Source organism: Neoarius graeffei, chromosome 28, assembly GCF_027579695.1.
Source record: "Neoarius graeffei isolate fNeoGra1 chromosome 28, fNeoGra1.pri, whole genome shotgun sequence".
In the NCBI taxonomy this organism is placed as follows: domain Eukaryota; kingdom Metazoa; phylum Chordata; class Actinopteri; order Siluriformes; family Ariidae; genus Neoarius; species Neoarius graeffei.
In genome coordinates, this window is record NC_083596.1 from 45,051,857 (window position 1) to 45,079,829 (window position 27,973).

The window sequence follows — 27,973 nt, forward strand, 5'->3', positions numbered from 1 at the left end:
GGGGCCCTGAACTGGTCCCTCATGAAGATGCCATTAATCATTCTGTTTCATTTCAAAATGTGTTGATTTGGGGGAGAAAAATGTGCTATATTTGCATTCAATGAATGATTTCTGGTTCTTTTGCCTTTATTGTCTTCGAAAATAGATTCAAGAACCCACCTACCACCCCTAATGCAGAAATGGTTTGGTCTTTGATTAAGGCGCCAAATAACACGGTACTATTCCATCATAACGCTTCGACAATAAGCGTGCGAGCCCGTTTGCCAACATGCACAAGTCAGGAGCAAAGAAAAGAAAAGAGAAAAAGAGATGAAGAAGCCAAGAGCCTCAGGGGCTCACTGCATAGCACTGGCGGCTCGTTAATAGGGGCGATTTGGGCGACGCACTCCCAAACAGGGAGGGAGATTTTTTTTTTATCTACTCCTACTACCAACAGTAATGTCATTGTCCAATCAGGCTAAGGTCGCGCCTGGTGTAGCCACGCCCTTTTGGGGCGATTTCTGTCAGGTTCAGATTTGCCCCAAAATCTCCCATTGACACTAATGGTACGTACGTTTTTTTCGAAAATCCTGCTCCCAATGCATTTTCTATTAGGTTTTATGTGCTCACACAAGCAGCGTGCTTACGTCATACGCCTGTTGCGCCGCGCAAGTGTTGCCAGATTGGTTTTTAGTGCATTTTGGCGGGTTTTGAACATAATTTTGGGCTGGAAAACGCAACTTGCGCGGGAAATGTGTGAACATTCTATGAAGATGGCGGCGAGTGTTGAGTGCAACAATACGATAGCGTCTCTGAAAGAAGTTCCCTTTAGTCGTCGTACCAATGAGGAGAAAACGGCAATCAAACAGCGAGGACCTCCTAGACCGAATTTAAACATCAAGCAAGTGTCTACGAAGGGGGAGAAGACCTACTCAAGAGGTTTTAACAAGAACTGGTACCACCGGAAAACTTGGCTAGCTGGCTGTGATGTAGTCAATGCTCTTTTTTGCTACCCTTGCGTTCTCTTCCACCCTGGAAGTAGCACAGCAGACGGTACAGTGATATCTGATATTTGAATTTACTAGGCAAAAGTTGTTTGTGTGTGTGTGTGTTACCAATGGCAGTTTAACATTGCCATGTTTTTGTTTTACCAATGGCAGTTTAACATTGCCATGCTTGGAATATTTCAGTAGCCTCAAGTTCTCTCTGACTTTGTGTAAATTAAGCATATTTTCAGTTTTTATATATTGTACAGTATTGCCGCTTTTCCACTACAAACGCGGCTGAGCCGTGCCGTGCCGAGTCGAGCTGAGTCGAGCTGAGCGGGGCTGTTGGAGTTGCATTTCGACTACAACCGCGCTGAACCGTGCTGGCTGGAAGTGGGTGGACACATTGGGTGGAGTTAGCGAAAGTGGGTGGACGTCACGTGATGTCGTTAAGCAGCGCAAACAGTGACATCAGTGACAGTGGCGGAACAAGTCAGAGCCGGGCCGGGGGCAGGGCAAATGACCGGGCCCTTTATTAAAGCTTATCATAACATCATTTTAGGCTACAAAATGTCCGCAACTGCGGTGTTTACCAATTTCCACACTACCGGGTGCAACTATGTTATTTAGTACATCAAGTCCTTCAAACGAACATGTAACTCAGAAACAAAAAACATTAGGATACTGTACATGGCTCATAATAAAACATCAATAGCCTATACTGCGCACATTATTTGAAGGGCATACGAATGAGCGCTCAGAGGTTGCAACGGTGACAGGAAGAGTCAGAAATAAAAGGAGGGCGGTGCAAACCTCACTGAATGCACTGTGTTTACCAATTTCAACACTACGGGGTGCAACTATGTTATTTTGTACATTAAGTCCTTCAAACGAACATGTAACTCAGAAACAAAAAAACATTAGGCGACATACTGTACATGGCTCATAATAAAACATCAATAGCCTACTGCGCGCATTATTTGAAGGGCATACGACGAGCCTTGCGCTCCGCGAACTCGTCCACGATGCTCTGTATGTCACTGATTCAGTGATCTTTTAAGCGGTAGTCTCACGACCCGAATAGTAAACAATAAACATGGAGGACATGGAGTCGTTAGTGTTGCTGGTCTTGGTGCTGTGGCTTGTTGTCACCGACAACGCGGACAGATACTGGCAAGAGCGTATAGATGAGGCGAGGCGCATAAGGCTTCAGAAATTCTCGTAATTCGTAATTCTCCTTCTTCCGGGTTTGCGGTGTTTACAGATCCCAGCGCGCTCGCGGGGCGTGTGGGCATGTGAGGACACTCCTCCTCACCAATCAGTGCACAGGGGAGTGTCTGCTCACGCCCCCAACCTCACTCGGCACGGTTTGGCTCGCTTCAGCCCTACTCCAAAACGGTGCGAGTTTTAGGGGCTAAGCAGGGCTGAAACGAGCTGAGTCGTGCTGGTTTTTGGTAGTCGAAACGCGAGCCGTGTCGGGCTGAAGTGAGCTGAAGCGAGCTGAAGTGAGCTGAAAAAGGGTAGTGGAAAAGGGCCATTAGTTACAACCAGATGGTAAATGCGAGACTAAACTGTAGTGATGTGTGAGTCAGGGTTTCTTCTATCTGCATAATACATTTATTAGCCTATTGTCTCCCAGCCTAATAAACCAGCGTCTGGTTCGAGGCTACTGAACAAAATGACGAATTGTTCCAAAGGGTGTTCTTTTCTGTTAAATAAAGACATGCATGCATTCATCATTTCTTAAAGGTGAACTTTAACAAAATAGGATCAGGTTGAGGTCCATAGTGTATTTTTTAGTCTGGTGGTTGGCTGCCCTGTGTAGAAAAAGGATGGAGTCCACAGTAGTGTTGTAGTACTCAAGACCGATCTTAAGACCACTTTTTGAAGGTCTCAGTCTCATCTCAGAATCGACTGCATTTTTGGTCTTGTCTCGGTCTCCGATATAGAGGACTGGGGATTTTATTTCAAGACCACAACTGTTGGGATTTCACTAAATTGCCTGTGTATTGTCTGATTTCTTAGTTAACATTGTTACTATGATGGGATGTAAATTGTCCTGCTTCAAATGACACCAATAATGTGACTCATTATCATTGCTAATATGACATTTTTCTTCCTTTTAACAGCTGTCACCCCACCCCACTTTCACACTCACTGGTTTGGTCCTGGTCTTGACTCGGTCTCAATATACTTTGGCCTTGCCCATAACTTGGTCTCGGTTTAGATAGTCTTGAATACAACACGGTTCCAGGATTTAGCCCATTTTGATGCGCTTTGAGCACATGAAAACTTGTAAGCAGAGGTGGAAAGTAACGAGTTACATTACTCGTGTTACTGTACTTGAGTAGCTTTTTTGTGTACTTATACTTTTTCAAGTAATTTTTAAAGAGTGTACTTTTACTTTTACTTAAGTATGTTTTCTTTTAAGTAGTGTACTTCGGTACATTTTACATCACAACCGTTACTGAGTAAAAAATAAATAAATAAATAAATAAATAAAGGCTAAAACGGAGAAGGGGAAATGCATGGGCGTCGCCACCATTGAATGTGAAGGGGACATGTCCCCCTCACATTTCATAATTCTTCGTTTGGACCCCCCCCCCCCCCCCACACACACACACACATTTGACATAAAATATTAGTTCACCCAGCGCCGTTTCTATTGCTTCGTGAAAGAATCCATTCCACTTGATCGATAAGAGAAAACACAGACCACTGATAATCCACTCCGGGGTTTCCGGGCGCTTCCTACAACAACTCACCGCACGCAAGTGAAGTGAATCTCAGCGTGAGCACAGAAATGTTGGTGCAGCTGCTGGAAAGTGGAGGAGGTGACGTCAGCCCCATTGCAACCTCACAATGTCTAGCTTTTGCTAAAACCTTATTCTTTTGTTATCTGCCCTCAAAATTAACCCTAGGACACGTTAAATTAATATTCAACTAAACAGTGAAATAAGCTTAGCCTAATGGGGTATTCTTGATTGATGATGAATTGTTTGCAGTATTTGCTCCCAGACACAATGGACATAAGGACATTCTTTACAAAGAAGCGGAAAGTCAGTCAAAATTTCCCCACAGGACAGGGTTTTTTTGTCCCAATGGAAATGTTAGTGCAGTTAGCTGGCTAGTCAATGTTAGGAGATGTATCAGCTAGCTTAACGTTAGCTATCATTTCATTCAAACCCAGTAGGCTTACTGCCTTACTGTAATGCCAAGAATGAGGTCAAGTCTGCTCTGATGATATTTATTGATTCCTTGTTTTGTCTGGTCTTTGGCAGTTTTCTGGAAAGTAAGATGGGAAATCAGTGTATGGGGAAGGAATAGTAGAGAGGAAAGCAATGGAGAGAGATGGATGTTATTCCAGGTGGATTGTGAAGGAAAGGGGGATAAAAGTTATGAAGTGGTAGAAATTGTGGTGGCACCAATATAAGAAGGAGTTTTATCTATAAATCTATTTGTTATACTAATCTGTAAATGCTACTGTAGTACCACCATTGCATGTAGGTTGACAAAACTGCACTTGTTCATTGTGTGAAGTTCTCTTTTATGTGTCGTTGCTTGACACAGTGTGATTTTGCGTTATGAAGACTGCATGATGCCATGCCATTTTTGTTATGAGTATTGCTAAATCGGAAAAAAGTAAAACGCACCCACTAAAGTCACTGTTGGTGGTGAACAAAATTGCACCTGTTCATTGTGTGAAGTTATTTTTTATGTGTCACCATTGCTTGACACAGTGTGATTTTGTGTTATGAAGTTTGCATGATGCCATGTCATGCCTGTTCATTGTGTGAGATTATGAATATTCTTATTTTTAAACATACAGTTGAGTGTCACTATTGCTTGGCCCAGTGGCATGTTGTGTTACATCTAAAACTAAATAGAAAACACAAAATAAAAAGTAAAATGCACCCATTAAGTCATTGTTGGTGATAAATTGTGTCACATTCATCTCATTATCTTAGGCGTAGCGGTGGGTTTAAAAACAGGCTGATGAATATATGGACTAGTTGAATGAGGACTTATTGTTGAAAATTAATTAAAATTTTTCTGGCGGAGGACCCCCCGCCAGTGTGTCCCCCCCACATTAAAAATGCTTCTGACGCCCCTGGGGAAATGCATTCTAGAAATGAATCACGGGAAGGACAGTTGTCGCGCGCGCGAGTCTCACACAGACGATGGCGGACATGCACCGGCGCTTTAAGGGGGGGGCTTCGGGGGGCTCAAACCCCTGGGCCACAGCCAATCAGGGGCCTTGTAATATTAATAAAATAATAAACTGTCGGAATCGTGGGCCTACATTAATGTACGGATAGAAATAAGGTTAGAAATAAATGAGCGCACAGTAGCCTGCTGTAAGAGACATGGTGGATGTGGTTCGCGAAACGAACACCCACAACTATACCAGAATAAAATGTAACAAAATGTAACGTCACGCACGAAAGCGCGCCAAAGACTGCAGACTACTGAGACACAAATTTCGAGACTTTGAAAGATGAAGCGTTCACATGTTAGCGGGGCGCATAAAAGGAAAAAAAGAGAGAGATGCAGGTAATGATAGAATCGTTGCCTAAAGTCACAGACTTTTTTAAGGTAAGGATCACCAATCTGTTCAGAATATCAGCTACTTATCAGTTATCAGCCTACCAGCAGCTAGGCTATGTGCAGCTAGGCTAGATATGCTATGATCTGTCCAACAGTAAAATAAATCAGTTGTGATTTGAATACGTGTCGTGTGATTTGAGTTATAATCCTGTTAGTATAATAGCATATTTCGATGGGGATAATAAAATGTCTAAAACGGCATCTACTGAAGAAATTGATGAAAAGATTGTAGCCTATAATTTTCACAGTTCGGGCAGCAGACAGTGTAAGCATACTGAGGGGAATAGCAATACAAAGCCAGCGCATATCCACATTTCTCGCTAGCTGTGTTGGGTGTGTTGTTAACCCGTGTGGATTTAAGTGAAATACTTGAGAAGTTCTGTGGTCAAGACAACGTTTTAAGGTAAGGACGCTTGATTATTAATGTTTGCCTGCCGTGGCTTGTTGTTGACGAAAGGCCCACACGATTTTGCCTTATGCAGCTACTGCTAGCGTCATGCTTTGAACTAGGTTAAGCTCATTTGCGCTAAAGGATGGGTTTATTGAAGGACTTTGATGTAGCTAATTTCTTTTTAAAAAATCGTATGCTCAAAACAGTATGCCCGCGTTCATCATGTTTAACTTTTTTCTTGATGGAGTGCGTGAAATATTGTTGCAAGTGGTATTTCGATGCAGTCATGTCAAAAAGGCAGTTGAATGCACGGTCTTATTCAAGGAGAAGGAAGACTTGCATGATGCTTGAACATAGATCGGTAAAATAGACCCTAGTAGGACTTGGTTTCATGTATTTCGGTCTGTAGAGTTGAGTTTGGCCGCTGTCCATGGTGTTTACGTTTCATGTGGCCGCCGAGCCAAGTACCTTCATCATCATCATCATGTTCCCCTGTCAAAAGTTAAACTCTCTAGGGGTGCTTCTGCTGTAGCAGTTGCAGCAGTTGCTCAAAGTTTGATTTGTCCATCATCATATGTCTTATCTGTTGGGTATCTATGCCCAGCAGATTTTCCCATTTCGTCCATTTGTAACCATTTTTGTCAAACAGGAGCTGCTTTTGCACTTGGTTATTGCCCATCCGGCAAACGTGAGCAATATATTTTAGTTGTTGTACGTAGCAGGATAGTTTTATATCCTGGGTTCCTGTCAGTTTCCGGAGGTCAGCATTGGACATCTTGTAGCTCCAGTCTACTGTATATCTTCATTTGTAGTGTTCTTTTGGTCAGGGGCATTCTTTCGTTTATATCCACCTTTAATCATTTTCCTTAGGAAGCCGTGCCACACTACCTCAATTTTGTGAATTTCACTGGATGATAGTTGCCATGCCTGTGTGCTGTACAGGAGACGAGATCGAACGCATGCCACTAGGAACTTTATACGGGTTTTTAGTAGTATTCGGTGGTCGGTTGGAACGTGTTTCAGTTCATTCCATTTCATGAATGCAGCACTTATCCTAGCATGCAGGAAGTGTGAGGATTCATCACAGTTGCTGACATTATAACCAAGATATTTAAAGGTGCAGACGTTTTTAATATTAGTGCCGCCAAGGGAAATGATACTTGGTTTACATTTGATATCCTCATTGACGTTAAAAGCCATTGTTTCTGTTTTGACATATGATATTTGTAAACCAAAGCGGGTGTAGGTCTTATCATACAACTGAAGAATATTCTGAAGCTCCTCGATGGATCCAGCGAGTATGGCCTGATCATCTGCGTATAGAATCTCTGTTATGCAACCCTCTCCTGATGCTCGTGCTTTCGTACGCATTTCTCTTGTGGATACCTCATTTGGAATGCAATATCTGAACTTGAAGCCTGTATCTGGGTACAGTTTTGATATCTCATGCTGTGCAATCCTGACAACAAAGTCCATATAGATATTAAAAACTGATGGTGATTCTAGGGCACCTTGTCTTGCAGTGAATGTTTGTTTTCATGCCGCCGAGCTATTTTTATGTATTTTATTTTTTAAAAGGACTTGTCTGTAGGTGTGTGTGTTTTATGTTTACAACACATAGGTCTACATTAGCGCACGCGCGCTTGTGTGGTTATCTCTGGCCATGCCCCTGCGTGAAAGTTACGCAGTATCACTGTCCTGTCCGTGGTAATAATCAGAACTGGCTCTGTAATAATAATGCGTGCGTTCTTCTCTCTCTCTGTGGTCGGATGTGTTGAGCGATGTGAGCGTGGGCCTTGCGCAGCTACGCTGAGCCAAACGTAACCTATCGTAGGCTTCTAGGCTAATTACGCGCTTACACTGTAAATGCTTGACACGTATTGCAAATAAAATAAGAGTGTTTTCCTGGCCAACGGTAAGGGTAGGGTTGACAGGTAGCCTATGAGGGGCCTAGCCCCTGGGCCACGGGTGTTGATAAAGCGCCCCTGCGGACATGGAGGAGACCGAGGAACCTGTGGTGGACGACCCTGCAGAAAACGCAATTTCTTCCAGTAATGAAGTGCACCCCTGGCCCTACATATGTGATCACTTCAGCTTCGTAGAGAAAAGGGGTGACAGTTTCATTATGCAATGCAGATTGTGTGCCCAAGAAGACAACCATTGCGGCATACAAAAAGTCGACGTCTAATCTGCGCAAGCATGTTGAGGTAAGTATTGTCATTGGCATCATAATCACGGGCGCAGATAGAGGGTGGGACGGGTGGGATTCGTCCCACCCAGATTTAAATTCACCACGTTCGGTCCCCCCCACTTATAGGGAGGAAAAAACGTCTATGCTGTCTTTCTTTGCATAAGGCAAACCTCACGGAAAAATCAAAAGACTAATTACCATTCGGTTTATTGAGGTGCACAGCAGTGTATACATAGTTGCAACAACTCACATAAAACAAAACAAAGACTGATATTCGGTTGGTTGAGCTGCGCAGACTGCACAGGTTTCGAGCTCGAGCTTGGTTGCTATGGTTACCCACAACAAGTTTGACAGGCATATCGGGGTTGGGGTTGGTTTGCTGGCAGCTTTGTCCCCCCCAGTTTGTCCCCCCCAGTTCAAAAAACGTATCTGCGCCCCGATCATAATGTTTCCTTTCCATAGTAAAACCAACAATAGGCTGGTTATATTCCAAAAATAGTGGATGGCATTGCTAATGTTGAAGTAGCAACCTGTTGGTACTGTAACATAACGGTAACTAGTCTGTTATTTGGTTGGCTAATCATGCAAGCAAGTTAGCTCGCCAACCTGACGTGATCAGTCCTCCTACCATTCTACATCCAACAGGCCAGAAAGGAATACTAAGCAAAACAAATAATGTTTGAATTTAATTGTTCAATAACACAGTGCACACAGGCAAGCTACGAGATTTCGGTGCAACATTTCACTTTCATATTTCGTGTACAATGCTTTGTGTGTGGTCAGGGCGATGTAAACGATATGACTGTGTGTATTGACCTTTTTTGTCTCAGTTTTAATGCAGCATTATCCTAAGCATTCAATTTGATACACTTCCTTTAAATAAAACATCTGGGTTGAGATGTACATATATCCTTGTTTCCTCTTCTTTTTCATTTTTGCACAACACAATGGAGGCAGAAAACATCCATTGTTAAAAGTAACGTTTTACTTTTACTCAAAGTACATTTTAAATGATCTACTTTTTACTTTTACTTGAGTAGATTTTTTGTCTGGTAACTTTACTTGTACTTAAGTAAAATTTCATCAGAGTAACAGTACTTGAGTATAATATTTTAGTACTCTTTCCACCTCTGCTTGTAAGTAAGCTCTTTATTCTGATATTTAACACATTTAATAACATCTGTACATGTAGGCACAGTGAAATGTTCATACAGAGTATAAGAAAGAGTAGTAGAATACCAGCAAGATATTCCAAATCCTAACAACATAATCTGCACAGTTGGGAACATGTAGAAATCAGACGAACTCCATGGAAGGAGTAAGATCAGGGTTGACAGAGTTAATAGTTTTTTTTCATGTGAGAAATGGGGACAATTGCGATGTTTTAACATATTGATCAACCACAGTACACCATTCTAAGTTAAATCATTACTTGACCTGGGACAAAATGGTCAGATTTTTTTCTAACCCTTTTTACTCATCTTTACAAGGGGTGCCAATAATTGTGGAGGACACTGTATATGATGAAGAAAGTTGAGACTAGGAAACTAAAAAAACAATCAGAAGCTGTGTATACACACAACCGAACAATTTGTCAAGACACTAATCATAAAGAAATAGTAACTGGTTAAAGAGTTCCGGACTGAGTGGTTAATGTTCTGTATTACGTCAATGCACCCAAGGGCAAAAAAAAAAAAAAAAATTGGGCCGAGGTTCTGTTTGCCACAAAAGTGTTAAAGATAATTCAGAGTTAGGACCCAATTCATGCCAATAAATCACACAACTGTGAAAGGTCTTTGAATGTGACTGGAACAACACTGTAAGAAAAATCACTTTATTTTAGAGTTTGCTTGTCAGTTAGTTGTTAACTAATCCAGATGGTGGGAAAATAACAGTGAAGCTGATTCACTGATTCAGGAAGTAGCTGAATGTATTGCTGGTAAATGAGTAACTGTTACAGTATGGTGAATACTTCCATCTTTCATTTAAAGTCTTTATATATTGATAAAATAAAGCTACTTTCATGCACTATCCAACAGAAATCTTTTTGCACCAGAGTGTGTTGAGCAAAAATGTGCATAAAATTAACCAACACTATTCTAAGGCAAATTAACAAGATTTGATGTGAGATTATGTGTGATATCTAAAGGTGGTCCAGCAAAATATTGTGTGACCTTTTTTTTTGGGGGGGGGGCAGTCTGGGTAAATATATACATTTCCATATTACACTTCTAAACCTTCAGGGGCTCCTAAACTTATTACAATGGACGCAGAGGGGAAAAAAAAAAAAACTTGCTGAGAAGGGAAAGTACAGCACACATACAGTTAGGTCCATAAATATTTGGACAGAGACATTTTTCTAATTTTGGTTCTGTACATCACCACAATGAATTGTGAACAAAACAATTCAGATGCAGTTGAAGTTCAGACTTTCAGCTTTAATTCAGTGGGTTGAACAAAATGATTGCATAAAAAAAATGTGAGGAACTAAAGCATTTTTTTAAAACACAATCCCTTCATTTCAGGGGCTCAAAAGTAATTGGACAAATTAAATAATCGTAAATAAAATGTTCATTTCTAATACTTGGTTGAAAACCCTTTGTTGGCAATGACTGCCTGAAGTCTTGAACTCATGGACATCACCAGACGCTGTGTTTCCTCCTTTTTAATGCTCTGCCAGGCCTTTACTGCAGCGGTTTTCAGTTGCTGTTTGTTTGTGGGCCTTTCTGTCTGAAGTTTAGTCTTTAACAAGTGAAATGCATGCTCAATTGGGTTGAGATCAGGTGACTGACTTGGCCATTCAAGAATATTCCACTTCTTTGCTTTAATAAACTCCTGGGTTGCTTTGGCTTTATGTTTTGGGTCATTGTCCATCTGTATTATGAAACGCCGACCAATCAGTTTGGCTGGATTTGAGCACACAGTATGTCTCTGAATACCTCAGAATTCATCCGGCTGCTTCTGTCCTGTGTCACATCAATAAACACTAGTGACCCAGTGCCACTGGCAGCCATGCATGTCCAAGCCATCACACTGCCTCCGCTGTGTTTTACAGATGATGTGGTATGCTTTCCATGCCTTCACCATACTTTTTTCTTGCCATCATTCTGGTAGAGGCTGATCTTGGTTTCATCTGTCCAAAGAATGTTCTTCCAGAACTGTGCTGGCTTTTTTAGCAAAGTCCAATCTAGCCTTTTTATTCTTGAGGCTTATGAGTGGCTTGCACCGTGCAGTGAAACCTCTGTATTTACTTTCATGCAGTCTTCTCTTTATGGTAGATTTGGATATTGATACGCCTACCTCCTGAAGAGCGTTGTTCACTTAGTTGGCTGTTGTGAAGGGGTTTCTCTTCACCATGGAAATTATTCTGTGATCATCCACCACTGTTGTCTTCTGTGGGCGTCCAGGTCTTTTTGCATTGATGAGTTCACCAGTGCTTTCTTTCTTTCTCAGGATGTACCAAACTGTAGATTTTGCCACTCCTAATATTGTAGCAATTTCTCGGATAGGTTTTTTCTGTTTTTGCAGCTTAAGGATGGCTTGTTTCACCTGCATGGGGAGCTCCTTTGACCGCATGTTTTCTTCACAGCAAAATCTTCCAAATGCAAGCACCACACCTCAAATCAACTCCAGGCCTTTTATCTGCTTAATTGATAATGACATAACGAAGGAATTGCCCACACCTGCCCATGAAATAGCCTTTGAGTCAATTGTCCAATTACTTTTGGTCCCTTTAAAAACAGGGTGGCACAGGTTAAGGAGCTAAAACTCCTAAACCCTTCATCCAATTTTAATGTGGATACCCTCAAATGAAAGTTGAAAGTCTGGTCTTTATGTCCATGTCCATTATATAACTAACTTGAATATGTTTCAGTAAACAGGTAAAAATACAAAATTTGTGTCAGTGCCCAAATATATATGGACCTAACTGTACACGCATACACAGTGCTGATACAAACACCTTTTCGCAGTCTTGACTGTGAAGACTCTCAGTTATCCAGGTCATGGTAAACCATAGGTGCTAAAAGAAGGCAACTGGACTTGCTTGAAATTCTTGAAGACGTTTCACCTCTCACCCGAAAGGCTTCTTCAGTTCTGTCTGACTAGTGGGGAGTTCCAGGTATTTATCCTCTAGTGGATCAAAAATCAACCCTACGAAGAGTCGTTAAGGTCACCTGGGTTGCTGAGTCATCCTGTAGGTGTAGGTCACTGGGGGCTAGGTGTGAACAGTGTTAGCAGCCCAGAGAGTCATTAGGGTGATCTGTGGGTCGTCGGTTCTCTCCGTCATCCTGTGAGGATGATACAAGAGGATAAATACCTGGAACTCCCCTCTAGTCAGACAGAACTGAAGAAGCCTTTCGGATGAGAGGCGAAACATGTTCAAGAATTTCAAGCAAGTCCAGTTGCCTTCTTTTAGCACTGACAGTTTTCACAGTCTTAAAAAAAATGTGCTAACCAGAAAATGTTGTACTCTTTCCTTTTGAACTTCTGCAATGACTTGTTTTTGTAAAACACACCATGTGTCTTAAATTTAGTTCAGTTCCAGAATTAAAATAATTTTACAGCTTTATGGAAGTACATTTAAACAGATCACACCGCACTCACGATGAAAAGGTGCAAAACAAAACCAAAAGACTGTTAAAACAAGAAAAAATGTCTGCACACTTAGATCCTTTTATTCATTTAATTGCCAAGCTTTCGGTCAGAGACCTTCCTCAGGGCACAAACAGATGGAGCATACAACAAACTAATCAATTAAGATTCATTAAGGTGCTCAGTCACACCTGCACAGATGAGTTGTAGTCCAAGTGTGGGAGTTGTAGTTTTTCTGTTCTTCCTGGTTTCATATTTCCTCTACCCAAGGTAACTGGCATTAAATTGACCCCAAATGCACCAATAAAATTACCCACCACAAAAACATACATCTTTTTACATACAAACTTGAGTACACACACACACATATAAGCAAGTGTAAGTTCAAGATAACTGCATAAACATCAGCAAGAACTTCATAAACTGCAGTTTCAAGACTTAACAAATGGTATACCTCCAATTAGGGCTGCTCGATATTGGAAAAAATCAATATCACGATTTTTTCAGTAAATATCGATATCGCGATTTTTAAAACGATATTTATACACCTTTTTTTTAAAGCCCCGATCATCAACACCCGAGGCACCGGGCCACATTTTTATAGTACAGGCCTCATAGGCTACCTGTCAACCCTTCCCGTTGTACCCTGAAACGCCTTTTACTTAAACTATTTACTGTGCAAGCGCGTACTTTGCATAGGTCCTATAGCCTGCACAAGGCTCACGTTCTCCTCACTCAACATTTCCGATCACAGAGGATGGAGCCAGCGCTGGTATTACCAGTGATTACTGCGTAACGTCCACACTGGCTCGTAGCCAGCCAAGGATAAAATCTCTCTCTCACACACACTACAACGTAAGCTTGTGTGTTGTTAAGACACCAACATTAAACATGCACACACACGGACTGGCCATTGGGAGTAGCGGGAGTTTTCCCGGTGGTTCAGCGTGGGCCGGCGGAGAAAAAAAAAAAAAAAAAACAGTTGCGCGCTGGCCTTTAATATGATAAGCAATGTTAACAGTTTCTTATTATCTTATATATCATATTAAAGGCCAGCGCGCAACTGTAATAAGCAATGTTAACTGTTTCTTTAAGAAACTGTTAACATTGCTTATCATATTAAAGGCCAGCGCGCAACTGTTTTGTTTTTTTCTCCGCCGGCCCACACTGAACCACCGGGAAAACTCCCGCTACTCCCGATGGCCAGTCCGTGTGTGAACACGCACAATATAGAGACAAGTCCTTAAGAATTAACATACATGAAAATAGCTCAGCGGCATGTAAACATTCCCTGAAAGTGTAGGTGGAACTGCGGCTAGATGCTATGTGAAATGGCACAAGGCAAACACCATGCTTCGCTCAGTCAACAGACAAAATCCACGAACCCAGTAGTCCTCCTACTACTGTGGGTTAGTGTTCTGTAGCCAAAAACACCCTACGCACAGTCATTCCAAAACATCCCCACTAGTTGCAGGTTATGTCTCAAATACAGATATGCGTTGTGGATTAAGCGATCTATTTTCAAGCATCAGGCTTCTCTTCCTTCATCTTCCAAATGTGGACTCCACTATCTTTTTGGCATGTCAGCATTGAAATACCATTTGCAGAGATATTTCACTCGCCATTAGGAAAAGTAAAAGCAACACATGATTAGGGCTACATGATTAGCAGGGGGACACCGTTTTAAGCGCACGGAATTTTAAAAACAATGTAATTACATCTGAGTCCGTCTACATCGCGCAATAAACCCGTCCTTAGCAGAACCTACTTCAAAGCATGATGCTAGCTGCAGATGCACAAGTCAAAATCAAATGAACCCAAGTAAACATGCCGCGGCGGGCAACATTAATAACCAAATTGCCTTACCTTAAAACGCTGCCTTGACCACAGGACGACTCGCAATTATTCCACTTAAATCCACACGGTTTAACACATCTAACACAGCTAGCAAGCTGGATATGTGCTAATATTGTTGTGCTTGTTTTCTTCCGTAGATGCCATTTTTACATTACCCAGTCCCACATCCAAAAATATGACGTAAATATATGTTAATTGTATTATTATAACTATTAGCAAGCAAATCAAACAACATATTAAGAAATCAATATATCAAATCACCCGACACGTATGAAAACAGAAGAACTGATTTTTTACTGTTGCGGAGATATCGCGGGAGTAGAATGGATGACGTATACAAGGCTACGGTGTGCCTTAGGGGACAGAAGGGTTGTTTTACCTTACAAATGACAAAAAATCGTTTCATATCGATATTATGAATTTTGATATCGTTTGACACCAATATCGATATCGTGATAAAAATACGATATATTGCACAGCTCTACCTCCAATCATAACATAACACTCATGTCAAAGTCTACATTTAACCCTTTGGGTTGTAGGGCATCTAATGTATGGATCCAAAACAATTCCCTTTGACATAGCACTTTATCAATGTTCCCACCCCTTAACAATTTAACTTGCTCAATTCCCTGAAACCGTAGGGAAGAAACAGGGTGGGCACACTCTACAAAGTGACAAGCCACAGGGTAATTAAGATCAGCCCATCTAATCGAACTCTTATGTTCGCTGATCCTTTGTTTTAAGCTACGTGTAGTTTTTCCCACATAGACCTTATCACAGGGACATCTTAACAAATAAACAACATTCTTTATATTGCATGTAATAAAACCCTTCACATTGTAACTTTTACCAGACCTGGGGTGTTTAAAAGTATGAGTCTTATATGTACTGTTACATTGGGAACAGTTGACACAGGGGTAGTTACCATCCCTCAGGGGTGCTAAGAGTGTTTGAGCAGGAGCAGATCTTATACATGCTTTGACAAGCTTATTCCTGAGGTTGGGACCCCGTCTGGAGACAAACAACGGGGGGTCCTTAAATTTACCCTGGAGTGAAGGATCGTCACATATTAAATGCCAATATTTCATGACTGTGTTTTTAATTATGTAGGATTTAGGAGTAAAAGTAGTAATGCAAGAAACTGAAAACTTTTTATCTTTTTTAACACTTTTTTTCAGAAGATATGGCCTTGGCGTGGACAGGGCAATGCTGTATGCCTCCTCAACAGTCTTCATGGAATAACCCCTAGCCAAAAATCTTTGTTTTATTTCTAATGCATTCTCCTTATATTCTTCAGTGGAGTGACAGATCCGTCGGAGTCTGTAGAACTGACTCTTGGGCAGTCCGTTTTTTAGGGCACTAGGATGTGAGCTGCTTGCCAACAGGAAAGAGTTGCGGTCCGTTTCCTTTCGGTAGAGGGTTGTGGTCAGTTTCCCATCTTCTAGTCTGATCCACATATCTAAAAAATGCACCCGTTTAGAGTCAGACTCCACAGTGAATTTCAGGTCAGGGCTCATTTTGTTCAAGTGTGTGGTAAATTCATTCAGCTCATTTTGAGACCCTTTAAAAACACAAAGAACATCATCTAAATATCTAATGTTACTGTAAAACGGATTTCTGTCCTCATTGAAAAACTGTTGTTCAAAAAATCCCACATACAAATTAGCATAGCTGGGGGCAAAATTACTCCCCATACTTGTGCCTTTAACTTGGAGGTAATACTCTCCCTGGTGGAAGGAAAAGAAATTTAGTCTGAGGATAGATGATGCCAGATCACAGATGAAGGTATTTGGGGGGTTCTCATCCTCCGAGCGGGTCTGCAGATAATATTCAAGTGCTATAATACCTCGTTCGTGAGAAATGTTCGTGTAGAGACTTCCTACATCAAAGGTGGCAAGGATGGTAGCAGTAGGGAGATCTTGAAGTTCAGATATTTTATTTATGACATCAGTAGAATCTTGTACATAAGCAGGTAGCTTTTGTACAAAGGGTTTGATAAAATAATCCACAAAGTTCGATAATGGCTCAAGTAGGGACTCAATACTGGCAACTATGGGTCTGCCCTTAGGTTTAATTAGGCTTTTATGAATTTTAGGAAGCATATAAAATGCTGGGGTGACCGGATATTGTTTATTTAGATAATTAAATTCATCTTTGGTTATCCAGTGTTGTTCCAATGCTTGAGTAATCAGCTCAACAATTATGTTTTTAAAGTCCATAGTGGGGTCAGTCTCAAGCTTCCTATAGAATGTTTCATCATTCAGTTGACGGTATGCCTCAGTTATATAGTCAGTGCTGTTCTGGATGACTATAGCCCCACCTTTATCGGCTGGTTTTATTATAATTTCAGGGTCTTTTGCAAGCTCCTGAATGGCATGTCGTTCATCTTGACTCAGATTTTGCTGATGTGAGTAAGGTGCATTCTGTAACTTCTCAAGAATCTCCTGTTCAACAACCCTACAGAATGCATCAATCGAGGGATGGTTTACATGGGGCACAAAGGTACTTTTAGGCTTAAACTTAGCTTTGTTTACATTTTGATTTTCATTTCCAGTCCCAAACATATATCTTAATTTAATTCTCCTGAAAAAATAAAACATGTCAGTCTTAATTTCAAAAGAGTTTGTATGGTTGGTGGGAACAAAGCTCAACCCCTTACTCAGGGCTGACAGATGTTGTGGGGTGAGTACCTTGTCAGACAGGTTCACAACCGGACTCTGGCCTGTTGGCGTGTCACTGTCCCCATTGCTCCTCTGTTTCCTCTGTCCCCTCCTCGTCCCCTTCTGTTTCCTTGCGGCTTCTTTCCGTTGTCCCTTTGATTGTTTTTTGGAGGCTGACATGTTTGGGAGTGATGGGAACTATGGTAGGAGTCGGAGTCACTCGGGAAGTCACTTTCAGAAGTATCTTCACACTTACTTAGATCACACTTAGATCTTAGGTAGACTCGACAGCGTATTATTGGAGTAAATAAAATTAAGCCACTGCGTCTTCAGGGGCTCTCCCGTCGGCAGTAAAAACAGACTTCTTTCTGTGTTGTCACATCCATGTACAGCGCAATTTCCATGTTTCGCTCGCTTAGGTGGTGCTATGTTGTTGTGTCCTCTATGGTCTCCTCACTACAAAATTGAAGTGACGTATCTATGGTGGCAACTTTTGAGCTGGGTGGGCAATCCATACAGTGGGTGGGAATCCAGAGGGGGGGCGTGGGGATCATCTCCCTTGCTGACGTAGTAAAGGGAAGAGCCTATCAACGCGCCATTTTGACGCGCCATTCTCAAATGTTGACAAATGTTGGGCATAGTTTGGTTTACACATTATGACATTTCTAGCCACTGGGGTGACTTAAGAAGGTCAGAGGAACTCATTTTCACGTTACAAAACCTCAGAAAGTGAAAATTTCATGCCATGGGACCTTTAATAAAAATCATGCACAAATTGAACAAAAAATATTTAGTATATCATATATTAAAGACCATTTGTAATGCACCGTTTCTGTAAAGCCTGTAATTTAGTGTTTTATGAAACATGATCATTTCTGCATATGAAATGTAAGACTTTTATTCTATATTTAACCGATCAAGTTTATATCATTGACTTGGATATTTAAAATTAAAGCAAATTTGAAAAGATTAATAATTCAATATATTTAGTATTATTGCTATCATAAGATTAGATCTAAGTGCCATCTGGTTAAACTAATTTTATATATATAAATTATTATTTGTTCAAACATTTTTCTGAAGCACTGCCAAAGATGATGTACATTTTACTACCCTCTGCTGTGGAAAAATACAAGATGTTTTCAGTTTCAGTATGAGTGTCACTGTAACAAATGTTCAGTTCAATGTAGACTTTAATTATAGTGGCAGATGCAACAACAAAAAAGGGGCAACAGAGAAGAAACAGCCTCCAGTTAATTTCAAATTGTGGTCATGAGGGGATGCACATGGTCAGCAACAATACTCACAGACTGGGGCATTCGATCGATCGGCATTAACGAGCCCAAAGTGTGCCAAGAAAATATTCCCCACATCATGACACCACCTCCACCAGCCTGTACTGTTAACTCAGTGATTTGGATCTATGGATTGAAACTGTTGGCACCAAATTCTGAGCCTACCATCTGTCTGCCTCAAGGCAAGGCAAGGCAAGTTTATTTATATAGCACATTTCATACACAATGGCAGTTCAATGTGCTTTACAGAAGTAAAAACAAAAACAGTAAACAATAGAGAAATAAAATTACATAAAATAATTTTATCTTTATTCTAAAATAATTAATTAAAAGAATTAAAAGAAAATAAGAATTAAACAATAGTAGAAATAAAATATTAAAATGCCAAAAAGAAAAAGAAAAAGGAGAAAAAGAAAGAAAGGAAAAAAAAAGAAACTAGCAGAATAAAATAGAATAAAGTTAAAGTAAATTTAAAACATGCAGAGAAAGTAAAGATTATAAAAAATGTAAAAATATTAATTATTTAACAGAAAGCATCTGAAAACAGCTTGGTCTTTAACCTAGATTTAAAGCTAGAAATCGAGATTCATCAGACCAGGCTACATTTTTTCCAGTCTTCAGCTGTCCATTTTTGGTGAGCCTGTGCCCATTGCAGCCTCAGCTTTCTGTTCACAGCTGATAGAAGTGGAACTCGATGTGGGCTTCTGATGTTATCACCCACATAGTGTAAGATTTGATCGTCCCAAGGCACTATGGGAGCGCCAGATGGCAGTTGGTGCCACAAGATGAAGGGCTAAGCTTTATAACTAGATACAAAACCTACAGACTTACAGTATGTGGCAGCAGGGGTGTGGTCGAGTGCCAGTTTGTGAATGGAGGGTGAGGCCAGGGAAGGTGAGTGGCAAAGTTATCACACCTGTGTCTTATTATTGATGGGTGTGTGTGTGTCTCGCAGTGACAGCTGAGGGTTAATACAGTGGGAGGACACAGAAAGGAAGAGAACTTCATCCTCCTCACAAATTATATATATTTTAATTAATCCTACGCTTTTCTAGGTACTTTGAAAACCAATTCTTTAAGTTGAGTTAGCTCATTCTGCACTTGAATCATTTTGTTCTGCTCATCTGGCAGTGAAAGCCATACAGTTTGCTGGTTTTCTGGCAAAATAACCTTCATAAATCGTCTGTTTTCTTCCAGATCTGCAACATTGCCATACATTTTCTTTATACGTTGCCCAATATCTATTCTTAACTCGTGCTCCTGTTTCAGCTTGCGAACCACATCTCTATTTTTCAGATCGCTTTTGTCTAAGGTTTTTAGATCATTTTCATAATCCTTAATATAACTCTCAAAGGTGTTCAGGCTTTTTTGCATTTCATGTTGCTCTTTTCTGATCGCTGCAACCTTCGCCTCTCTTTCACTCTGCATTTTTCCAATCATCTGACAAATCTCACTTGTATTTTTGTTTCCTTCCACAATCTTCTCTATCTTCTCCAGCAGCTCTGAGATCTGAGAACCATTTTCCCTCTCCATAATGTTAAGACAGTGAGACCTTTTCCCACATTTCTCTACAAGTCTGTGAAATCCCCAGTTTCCTGTTTGGATACACTCCTCAATGTTGTTCTTCTGAAGTTCATCACGAACAGTGAAGAGGATCATGACGTTTCCCCACAATCTGTTCCCAAAAATATATTTCAGCTTCGATATTGTCTCTTCCTGTTCATGAACTTCTGTGTCTTCCAAATGCTTTACAGGTATGACCAGAAGAAAGACAAGGGGTCCTGAAACAGACAGATGGACACAGTGTTCCACATTCTGTCTCAGCTCCTCCAAAGAGAGTTCAGAAGAGAACCAGTCAGGCGTGTCCACCACAATCACCCTCCTCCCAGCCACTTCCCCCTGTGTGCTCTCACTCTGCTGGGTGGATAGAGATGCAGCAGCCTGGTTCCTCTCCTCTCTGCCCAGGATGATGTTCAATGCTGCAGTCTTGTCAGATCCAGTCCTCCCCAACAACACCAGCCTCAGTTCAGTTGCAAGAATTAACTCAGAAAAACCTACAACAAAGCAAGAAATGTCATTTCTATTTTTGTGATGAATTCTGACTTTCAGTCAGAGGGGAATGTTCACTGGAGATAGGAATCAAGAAAAAAAAAATACCCCTGATATCGGAGTTTAAACAAATGGCAAACAAAGTTCTTTCATTCCATCGTCATATTCTTATCAAAACTGAAAGTGAACGCAAGTGGCTTCAATGGACATTTCCCCAGAGGCTGTGCTGTCCACCGAAAACAGTTTGCTTTAAAATGTATGAACAGTGTTGTATTGCACCGAGATGAATATTTGATATTGTGATTCATTAAAGTATTGAATTTCAGCTTGAGTGATGAATAATATTGACTATAACTGTTTACATGAGGAAACATTTCAATTACCAAATTTTAATGAAATTTTAGCAGAGGATGAGCTTTCCATGTAGTCTAAAAATATCACCTGTGGATCCCTCATGTGTGTGTGTTAGCAATAAAACACCTTCCAATAAAATTACTAGTCTGACTACTTACCTGCCTTCAGAAGTGACTCCATTTTCTTTTCAAGTTCTTCCTTTGCAAATGTTTCCAATTGTGTAATTGCTGTGTCAAGTTTTTCTGTTGGTAAAAAAGCATGCATATTCTGAAAACTTTTAAATCCAGCTCATGCACTGAGACTGAATGAATCAGTTTTCATGAAATGCCTAAACTGTACAATATAGAATGCATCTTGTAATGTATAGAATTTAGTGCTCTATAAACATGACTTCTAAGGCTGTATTATTCTGTCTATGTTCATTAATGACCTTCTGCTCATTTTATAGTCCATGCTTTTGCTCTCTGCATTTGGTTGATATCACTACATTGAACCACTTGTATGTTTTTGAGTGATTTGGTATTTTGGACTGCTGGTGTTGAAAATAAAAATGCACCACTTGTATTCACATCTGTGCATTTAAATTATATTATCATATGATATCAACATAAAATCTATGAAAATACATTCCCTATAAGTTGTATCGGCAAGCTGGCTATCATTACAAGGCACAACCTATTTCAGTACAATTAGGTCACAGAATACACTTGGCTTAAAGAGAATTATTTGATTGGTTATCTCAGCAGCACACCTCACCACACCTCCTGAAAATATATTCATCCAAACCCAACCCCTTTTGACAAACATGTGGTCTAAGCCACATAATCCCCTGTACCAAGTGTCACAAAAATACCAAGAATGCACAACATTGTAGACTTGTGCCTTATTTGTGCATGTGTGCTATGGTCATGAAAGCAGATCACCAGTAAAACAACTTACCAAGTTCAAACACTTACCAGAAGCAGGTTCGTATTCAGGTATCTTCTGATTGGCCTGACTTTCCCCTGGGTCACATGGCTGTTGACATCGTAATCATTTTTAATCAATGTTCCATAATAATGCATCATTTTATATATAAAAACACATTCTATTTCAATCAATATACTACATGGTCAAAAATATGCAGACACCTGACCACCCATACGCTATGTGGTTCTTCACCAAACTGTTGTGGAAAGCACACAATTGCACAGATTATTTGTTCTGTTTGTTCTTTGTCTATTTTAGCATGACAGTGCCCCTGTGCACAAAGCAATCTCCATGAAGACACGGTTTGCAAAGATTGGAGTGGAAGACGTCAAGTGGCCTGCACAGCCCTGACCTCAACCTCACGAAACACCTTTGGGATGAACTGGAACACTGACTGCACCCCAGGCCTCCTCACCCAACATCAGTGCCTGACCTCACTAATGCTCTTCTAGCTGAATCCCACAAATCCCACACTCCAAAACCTAGTGGAAAACCTTCCTAGAACAGTGGAGGTTACCATAATGGCAAATGGTGACTAAATTGGGAACGGAATGGGGTGTTGGAGTAAAAAAATAAACAAATAAAACCCACAGCTATACTTTGAAATAAAAACATAAAATCTCACAGAAACAAATAATTTTGCCTTAAACAAATCTATGGACATAAGTATACTGGACCACGTATTTTGATTGCTAATTGACTGAGTTCACTGACTTCTGTTCTACAGTACTTTTCTGGGGAAAAAAAAAAAGACCAACAAACAACTGTCAACACAGATTCAGAGAGAGGAGGACAGGAGACAAAGTAAGGAATTGTGACAATGTTTTGTTATTCTAAGTAACCTGTGTGTTTTCATACTCACCTGGGAGGAAGGTCCTTGCTCATTACTACTGTCACTTCTGGATAATCCTAAAAAGCAAAATCAAGTCTATTAACTCTTTTCCATTCATCATAACCTTAATTTTTGAAAAAAAAATTATATTTGTTATTATATATACACATATTGATATATAAATGTTACCTTTCAAGAACATTAATTCTTTTTGCACCTAATAAAACAAAACAAGTTAAAACAGATATATCCACTGAAATATTCAGTGAACAACATAGATACAGGAATTACTGGAATCCTGAAGTTCAGATTTGATTTGAACATGTTCATACAATGCGAGCTCATCAGTCAAGCACAGTGGACGTGGTGTCATGGCTTGGGCTTGCATGGCTACTTCTGAAATGGGCTCAGTTTTCTACTAATGATGTAACTCATGATGGTGGTCTACAGAAGTCTACAGAAACATTCTGGCTGCCCATTTATTTGATTTAGAAATGCATCCAATCTAATTGGGAGGAACTTCATCATGCAGCAAGTCAGAGACCCAAAACACACTGCCAACACAACAAAGGACTTCATCAGGGGAAAAGTGGAAGGTTTAAGACTGGATAAAAAATACTCAGACACTGGCTTTACTGATCCTCAGACTGATATTGAGACTGGTCAGCACTTAACCCATCCTGCCATGGATGTATGCTTATGCAGCCAGAGAACCAACATCATCTGCAATATGTACCCAGTGAACACTGTTTAAATCACTTATGGGACACATCCCTCTACTCGGAACTCCTACTTCCTGTTTGGATTTGGACTATTGGACTTAAATCTCAATTCTGAGGCATCCCACCCCCATTCTGGCCAGGCCACAAATTGCAAACACCCAGGCTCGTCTGTAACTGTTAAACAGAGGAAAATCCCTAAGGCATACCTTGAAACTATACGAGAATATAAAGAAGCTGACTGCATGACAAAACTCTGATCAAATTCTGGAACTGACGCCATGCACAACAATTCTGAAAGCACCACAATGTGACTGAGGCCTGAGCCCACATCTCCACACGCACGTTGTTGAATTCCTTCCTTTATTGTCTGCCTCACTTCCTGTGTTTACCCACACCCGTTTTATTCACCCTATTTAAGCTCTGCGTTTTCCCTCCTTAGTTGCTGAGCAGTATGTTGTTGTATGGTTACTGTTACGCTGTTGCATTTGCACTGTGGGTAGTTTTTGGTGATGTTAAGGTACGATCGGACATTATATACTATTATGATTATATATAAATGCTAATAAGATGTCACATTGCTTCATGAATAGTTCTAGGTGTAAATATCACTTCACTGTAAATCACTGTTTTTACATGCATTCATTTTTAGTACTGTGTCTTTTTTTAAAGAATAAACATCACCCCTTATTCATGGGAATTCAAGGTATAAAGACACAGTAAAGATTCATTAAAATGCTTTGATTCAAAGATTAATTAAATACCGGTGGTTTTGTCTGCATTTTAATGTACTCAAAGACATCATCATTTTTCTTGCACTGCAGTAATCCCTGAGCTTCATGGAACAGACAGTCGAAGGTGATTATATTCTTTGTGTTTACAGCTCTGCTGCTGTCTGGTGCAACATACTCTGGATCAAACATCTGATGGAGCACCACCAGAACAGCAGGTTTTGTGGCTTTGGGGGAGAGAAAAAAAAACATGCAAATATTATTTTACACACACACACACACACACACACACACACACACACACACACTAAAATGAGTTTAAACAGCAAATAATTTTGAAAAGATGGTCGACTACCTGAAGTATCATGAAGCTTTTTCACGGCTGCTTCAATGTCAGTTCCAGCTTGTGAAACGACAGGGCAGAAAGCCAGAATGAAATCACACGCACTCACTGTCTCCACCTTCTCCAGCCAGTTTGCTTCATTTTTGAGCCGAGTTACGAAGTGTTCATCAGACTTCAATGTCTTTTCAGTTAGAAGAATGAAGTACTTCTTCCCTAACGATACTGTTGTGGTCATCTTTCCTTTGAATAAAGACAAATAATCTCTTAGCATTTCCACTTTAAATAATAAAGTGCGTTTTTAAAAGTAGTTTTTTTTTTAAAGAGGGTTTTAAAAATAGTTAATTTAGCCCAAGTAGTAGGATGATTTCTCTAACCATAAAGGAACATTTAATCCTTCAGTTTATCGCAAACATTCAAATTCAAAATCACCAATCACACATGGCTTCCCTGGAAAGGAAGCGTATAAAAATTGTAATCTTAAAAGGAAATAGTAACTACAGCTGTCAGACAAACGTAATGGGGTTTTTAAAAAGTACAATATTTGCCCCTTTGACAGAGTGGAGCAGAAGTACAAAGTGGCATAAAATGTAAACACTCAAGTAAAGTGCAAGCAGATCCAGTCCTCCAGCAACATCAGCCTCAGTTTAGTTGCAAGAATTAACTCAAAAATCTACAACAAAGCAAGAAATGTCATTTCTATTTTTGTGATGAATTCTGACTTTCAGTCAGAGGAGAATTTTCACTGGAGATAGGAATCAAGAAAAAAAATATCCCTGATATCTGAGTTTAAACAAATGGCAAACAAATTTCTTTCATTCCATCATCATATTCTTATCAAAACCGAAAGTGAACACAAGTGGCTTCAATGGACATTTCCCCAGAGGCTGTGCTGTCCACCGAAAACAGTTTGCTTTAAAATGTATGAACAGTGTTATATTGCACCAAGATGAATATTTGATATTGTGATTCATTAAAGTATTGTATTTCAGCTTGCGTGATCTATAATATAGACTATAACTGTTTACATGAGGAAATATTTCAATTACCACATTTTAATCAAATTTTAGCAGAGGATGAGCTTTCCATGTAGTTTTAAAAATATCACCTGTGGATCCCTCATGTGTCAATAAAACACCTTCCAATAAAATTACTAGTCTGACCACTTACCTGCATTCAGAAGTGACTCCATTTTATTTTCAACTTCTTCCTTTTCAAATGTTTCCAATTGTGTAATCGCTGTGTCAAGTTTTTCTGTTGGTAAAAAAGCATGCACATTCAGAAAACTTTTAAATCCAGCTCATGCACTGAGATTGAATGAATCAGTTTTCATGAAATGCCTAAACTGTACAATATAGAATGCATCTTGTAATGTATAGAATTTAGTGCTCTATAAACATGACTTCTAAGGCTGTATTATTCTGTCCATGTTCATTAATGACCTTCTGCTCATTTTATCGTCCATGCTTTTGCTCTCTGCATTTGGTTGATATCACTACATTGAACCACTTGTATGTTTTTAAGTGATTTGGTATTTTGGACTGCTGGTGTTGAAAATAAAAACGCACCACTTGTATTCACATCTGTGCGTTTAATTTATATTATCATATGATATCAACATAAAATCTATGAAAAGACATTTCCTATAAGTTGTATCAGCAAGCTGGCTATCATTACAAGGCACAACCTATTTCAGTACAATTAGGTCACAGAATACACTTGGCTTAAAGAGAATTATTTGACTGGTTATCTCAGCAGCACACCTCACCACACCTCCTGAAAATATATTCATCCAAACCCAACCCTTTTTGACAAACATGCGGTCTAAGCCACATAATCCCCTGTACCAAGTGTCACAAAAATACCAAGAATACACAACATTGTAGACTTGTGCCTTATTTGTGCATGTGTGCTATGGTCATGAACAGGGCCGTCGACAGGGGGGGACAACCGGGTATTTTGTCCCGGGCCCAGGCATGAGGGGGGGCCCAGAACTGGTCCCTCATGAAGATGCCATTAATCATTCTGTTTCATTTCAAAATGTGTTGATTTGGGGGAGAAAAGTGTGCTATATTTGCATTCAATGAATGATTTCTGGTTCTTTTGCCTTTATTGTCTTCGAAAATAGATTCAAGAACCCACCTACCACCCCTAATGCAGAAATGGTTTGGTCTTTGATTAAGGCGCCAAATAACACGGCACTATTCCATCATAACGCTTCGACAATAAACGTGCGAGCCCGTTTGCCAACATGCACAAGTCAGGAGAAAAGAAAAGAAAAGAGAAAAAGAGATGAAGAAGCCAAGAGCCTCAGGGGCTCACTGCATAGATATTTTAGAAAAGATTCAGATGATGCAGCTGAGCCAGGTAAGACACAGATAACTTTTTTCCAGCCCCGTAATGTAACCCCAGCACGCGCGACGCGCCATTCATAATTATAAAGTAGGGGATAGCAGGGTACACTGAGTGAACACTGAAATGCACAGGGCATTGAATTATTTCATAAACATATCGGTTTAATAACACTGTGTTGCATATATCTCAATGAAGCAAAGAATAGCACATTGGCCCGCAATCATATCCAAATGTTTTAGGCACGCTTGCTGAGCTGGACTCCGGTTAGCTGAAAGCCCGTGGAACGCTGCCTCTTGTTAATTAAACCTTATTTTGTTGGAAATCATCCCGTGTAGATACGACGGCATGTGAAATTGCCAGCTAGATAGAGTTTAATGGAACGAATGGGCTATAAATGGGGTGTTTTGAGGTTAGTCTGCTGCAAAACATTAAACTTTCGCTTAGACTGGATACTCTTCAAACAATTCCCTTGCTCAAGTGAAAAATGATAGGCCTGTATGAAAAGCGCAATTAATGAAAGTAGCCTAATAAGCCCTAAATGAATAAAACAACCTCTGTTTTATTGTTGTTGCTTACACGTTAAGATTTTGAAATCTTCTCGGTCCAGTTCTATATCCAGGGAACGTTGTAATCCTTTTGGTTTATCCGTAATAAACGTGTCAGCCCCCAGGTCAGATAGGCTAATGTTACGTGGTTGGGAGGGTGTCAATTTTTTTTGTAACATTCTAAATCGAGTACGGAAAGGACGTTTATGAAAAACAAGACAAAAAAATACACTGAAAAACTCACTGTACACATCACTAGTGGTGATGCTTCTATGTTCAGATGTTGGGAAAGCCATAACTCCGTTCTCATTGAGGCCCAGTTCCATCCCGTAAACAATCATTTTGGTTTATCAAATACCTGCGCTCAAACATGTCACAGGAGAGGCTCAATGGGCTGGCTATGCTCTCTATAGAGCGCGAACTTGCAAAGAAGCTGGACTTCAATGACCTTATTGACGACTTTGCCACAGCAAAAGTCCGGCGCATTGCATTTCGCACCTGAATAGTTGCAGACTA

The 27,973-nt window shown here is 40.2% G+C and overlaps 1 protein-coding gene across 7 annotated transcripts in view; it reads right to left on the bottom strand.

Moving 5' to 3' along the window:
- Nucleotides 1–19,002: 19,002 nt before the first annotated feature.
- The window catches only part of LOC132875716 (uncharacterized), a 149,961-nt gene continuing 140,990 nt past the window's right edge, over nucleotides 19,003–27,973 (bottom strand). For 6 of the 7 annotated variants that reach the window (XM_060912695.1, XM_060912697.1, XM_060912696.1 and 3 more), the window contains 8 exons: nucleotides 25,728–25,811; nucleotides 24,573–24,800; nucleotides 24,251–24,444; nucleotides 22,957–22,984; nucleotides 22,798–22,844; nucleotides 21,923–21,983; nucleotides 21,125–21,208; nucleotides 19,003–20,617 (listed from right to left, as the gene is read on the bottom strand). In XM_060912695.1, coding sequence (XP_060768678.1) covers nucleotides 19,605–20,617; nucleotides 21,125–21,208; nucleotides 21,923–21,983; nucleotides 22,798–22,844; nucleotides 22,957–22,984; nucleotides 24,251–24,444; nucleotides 24,573–24,800; nucleotides 25,728–25,811 — 1,739 coding nt within the window. In that variant the 3' untranslated portion in view covers nucleotides 19,003–19,604. The remainder of the gene's footprint in view (nucleotides 20,618–21,124; nucleotides 21,209–21,922; nucleotides 21,984–22,797; nucleotides 22,845–22,956; nucleotides 22,985–24,250; nucleotides 24,445–24,572; nucleotides 24,801–25,727; nucleotides 25,812–27,973) is intronic. The other variant, XM_060912698.1, reaches the window with a different exon arrangement.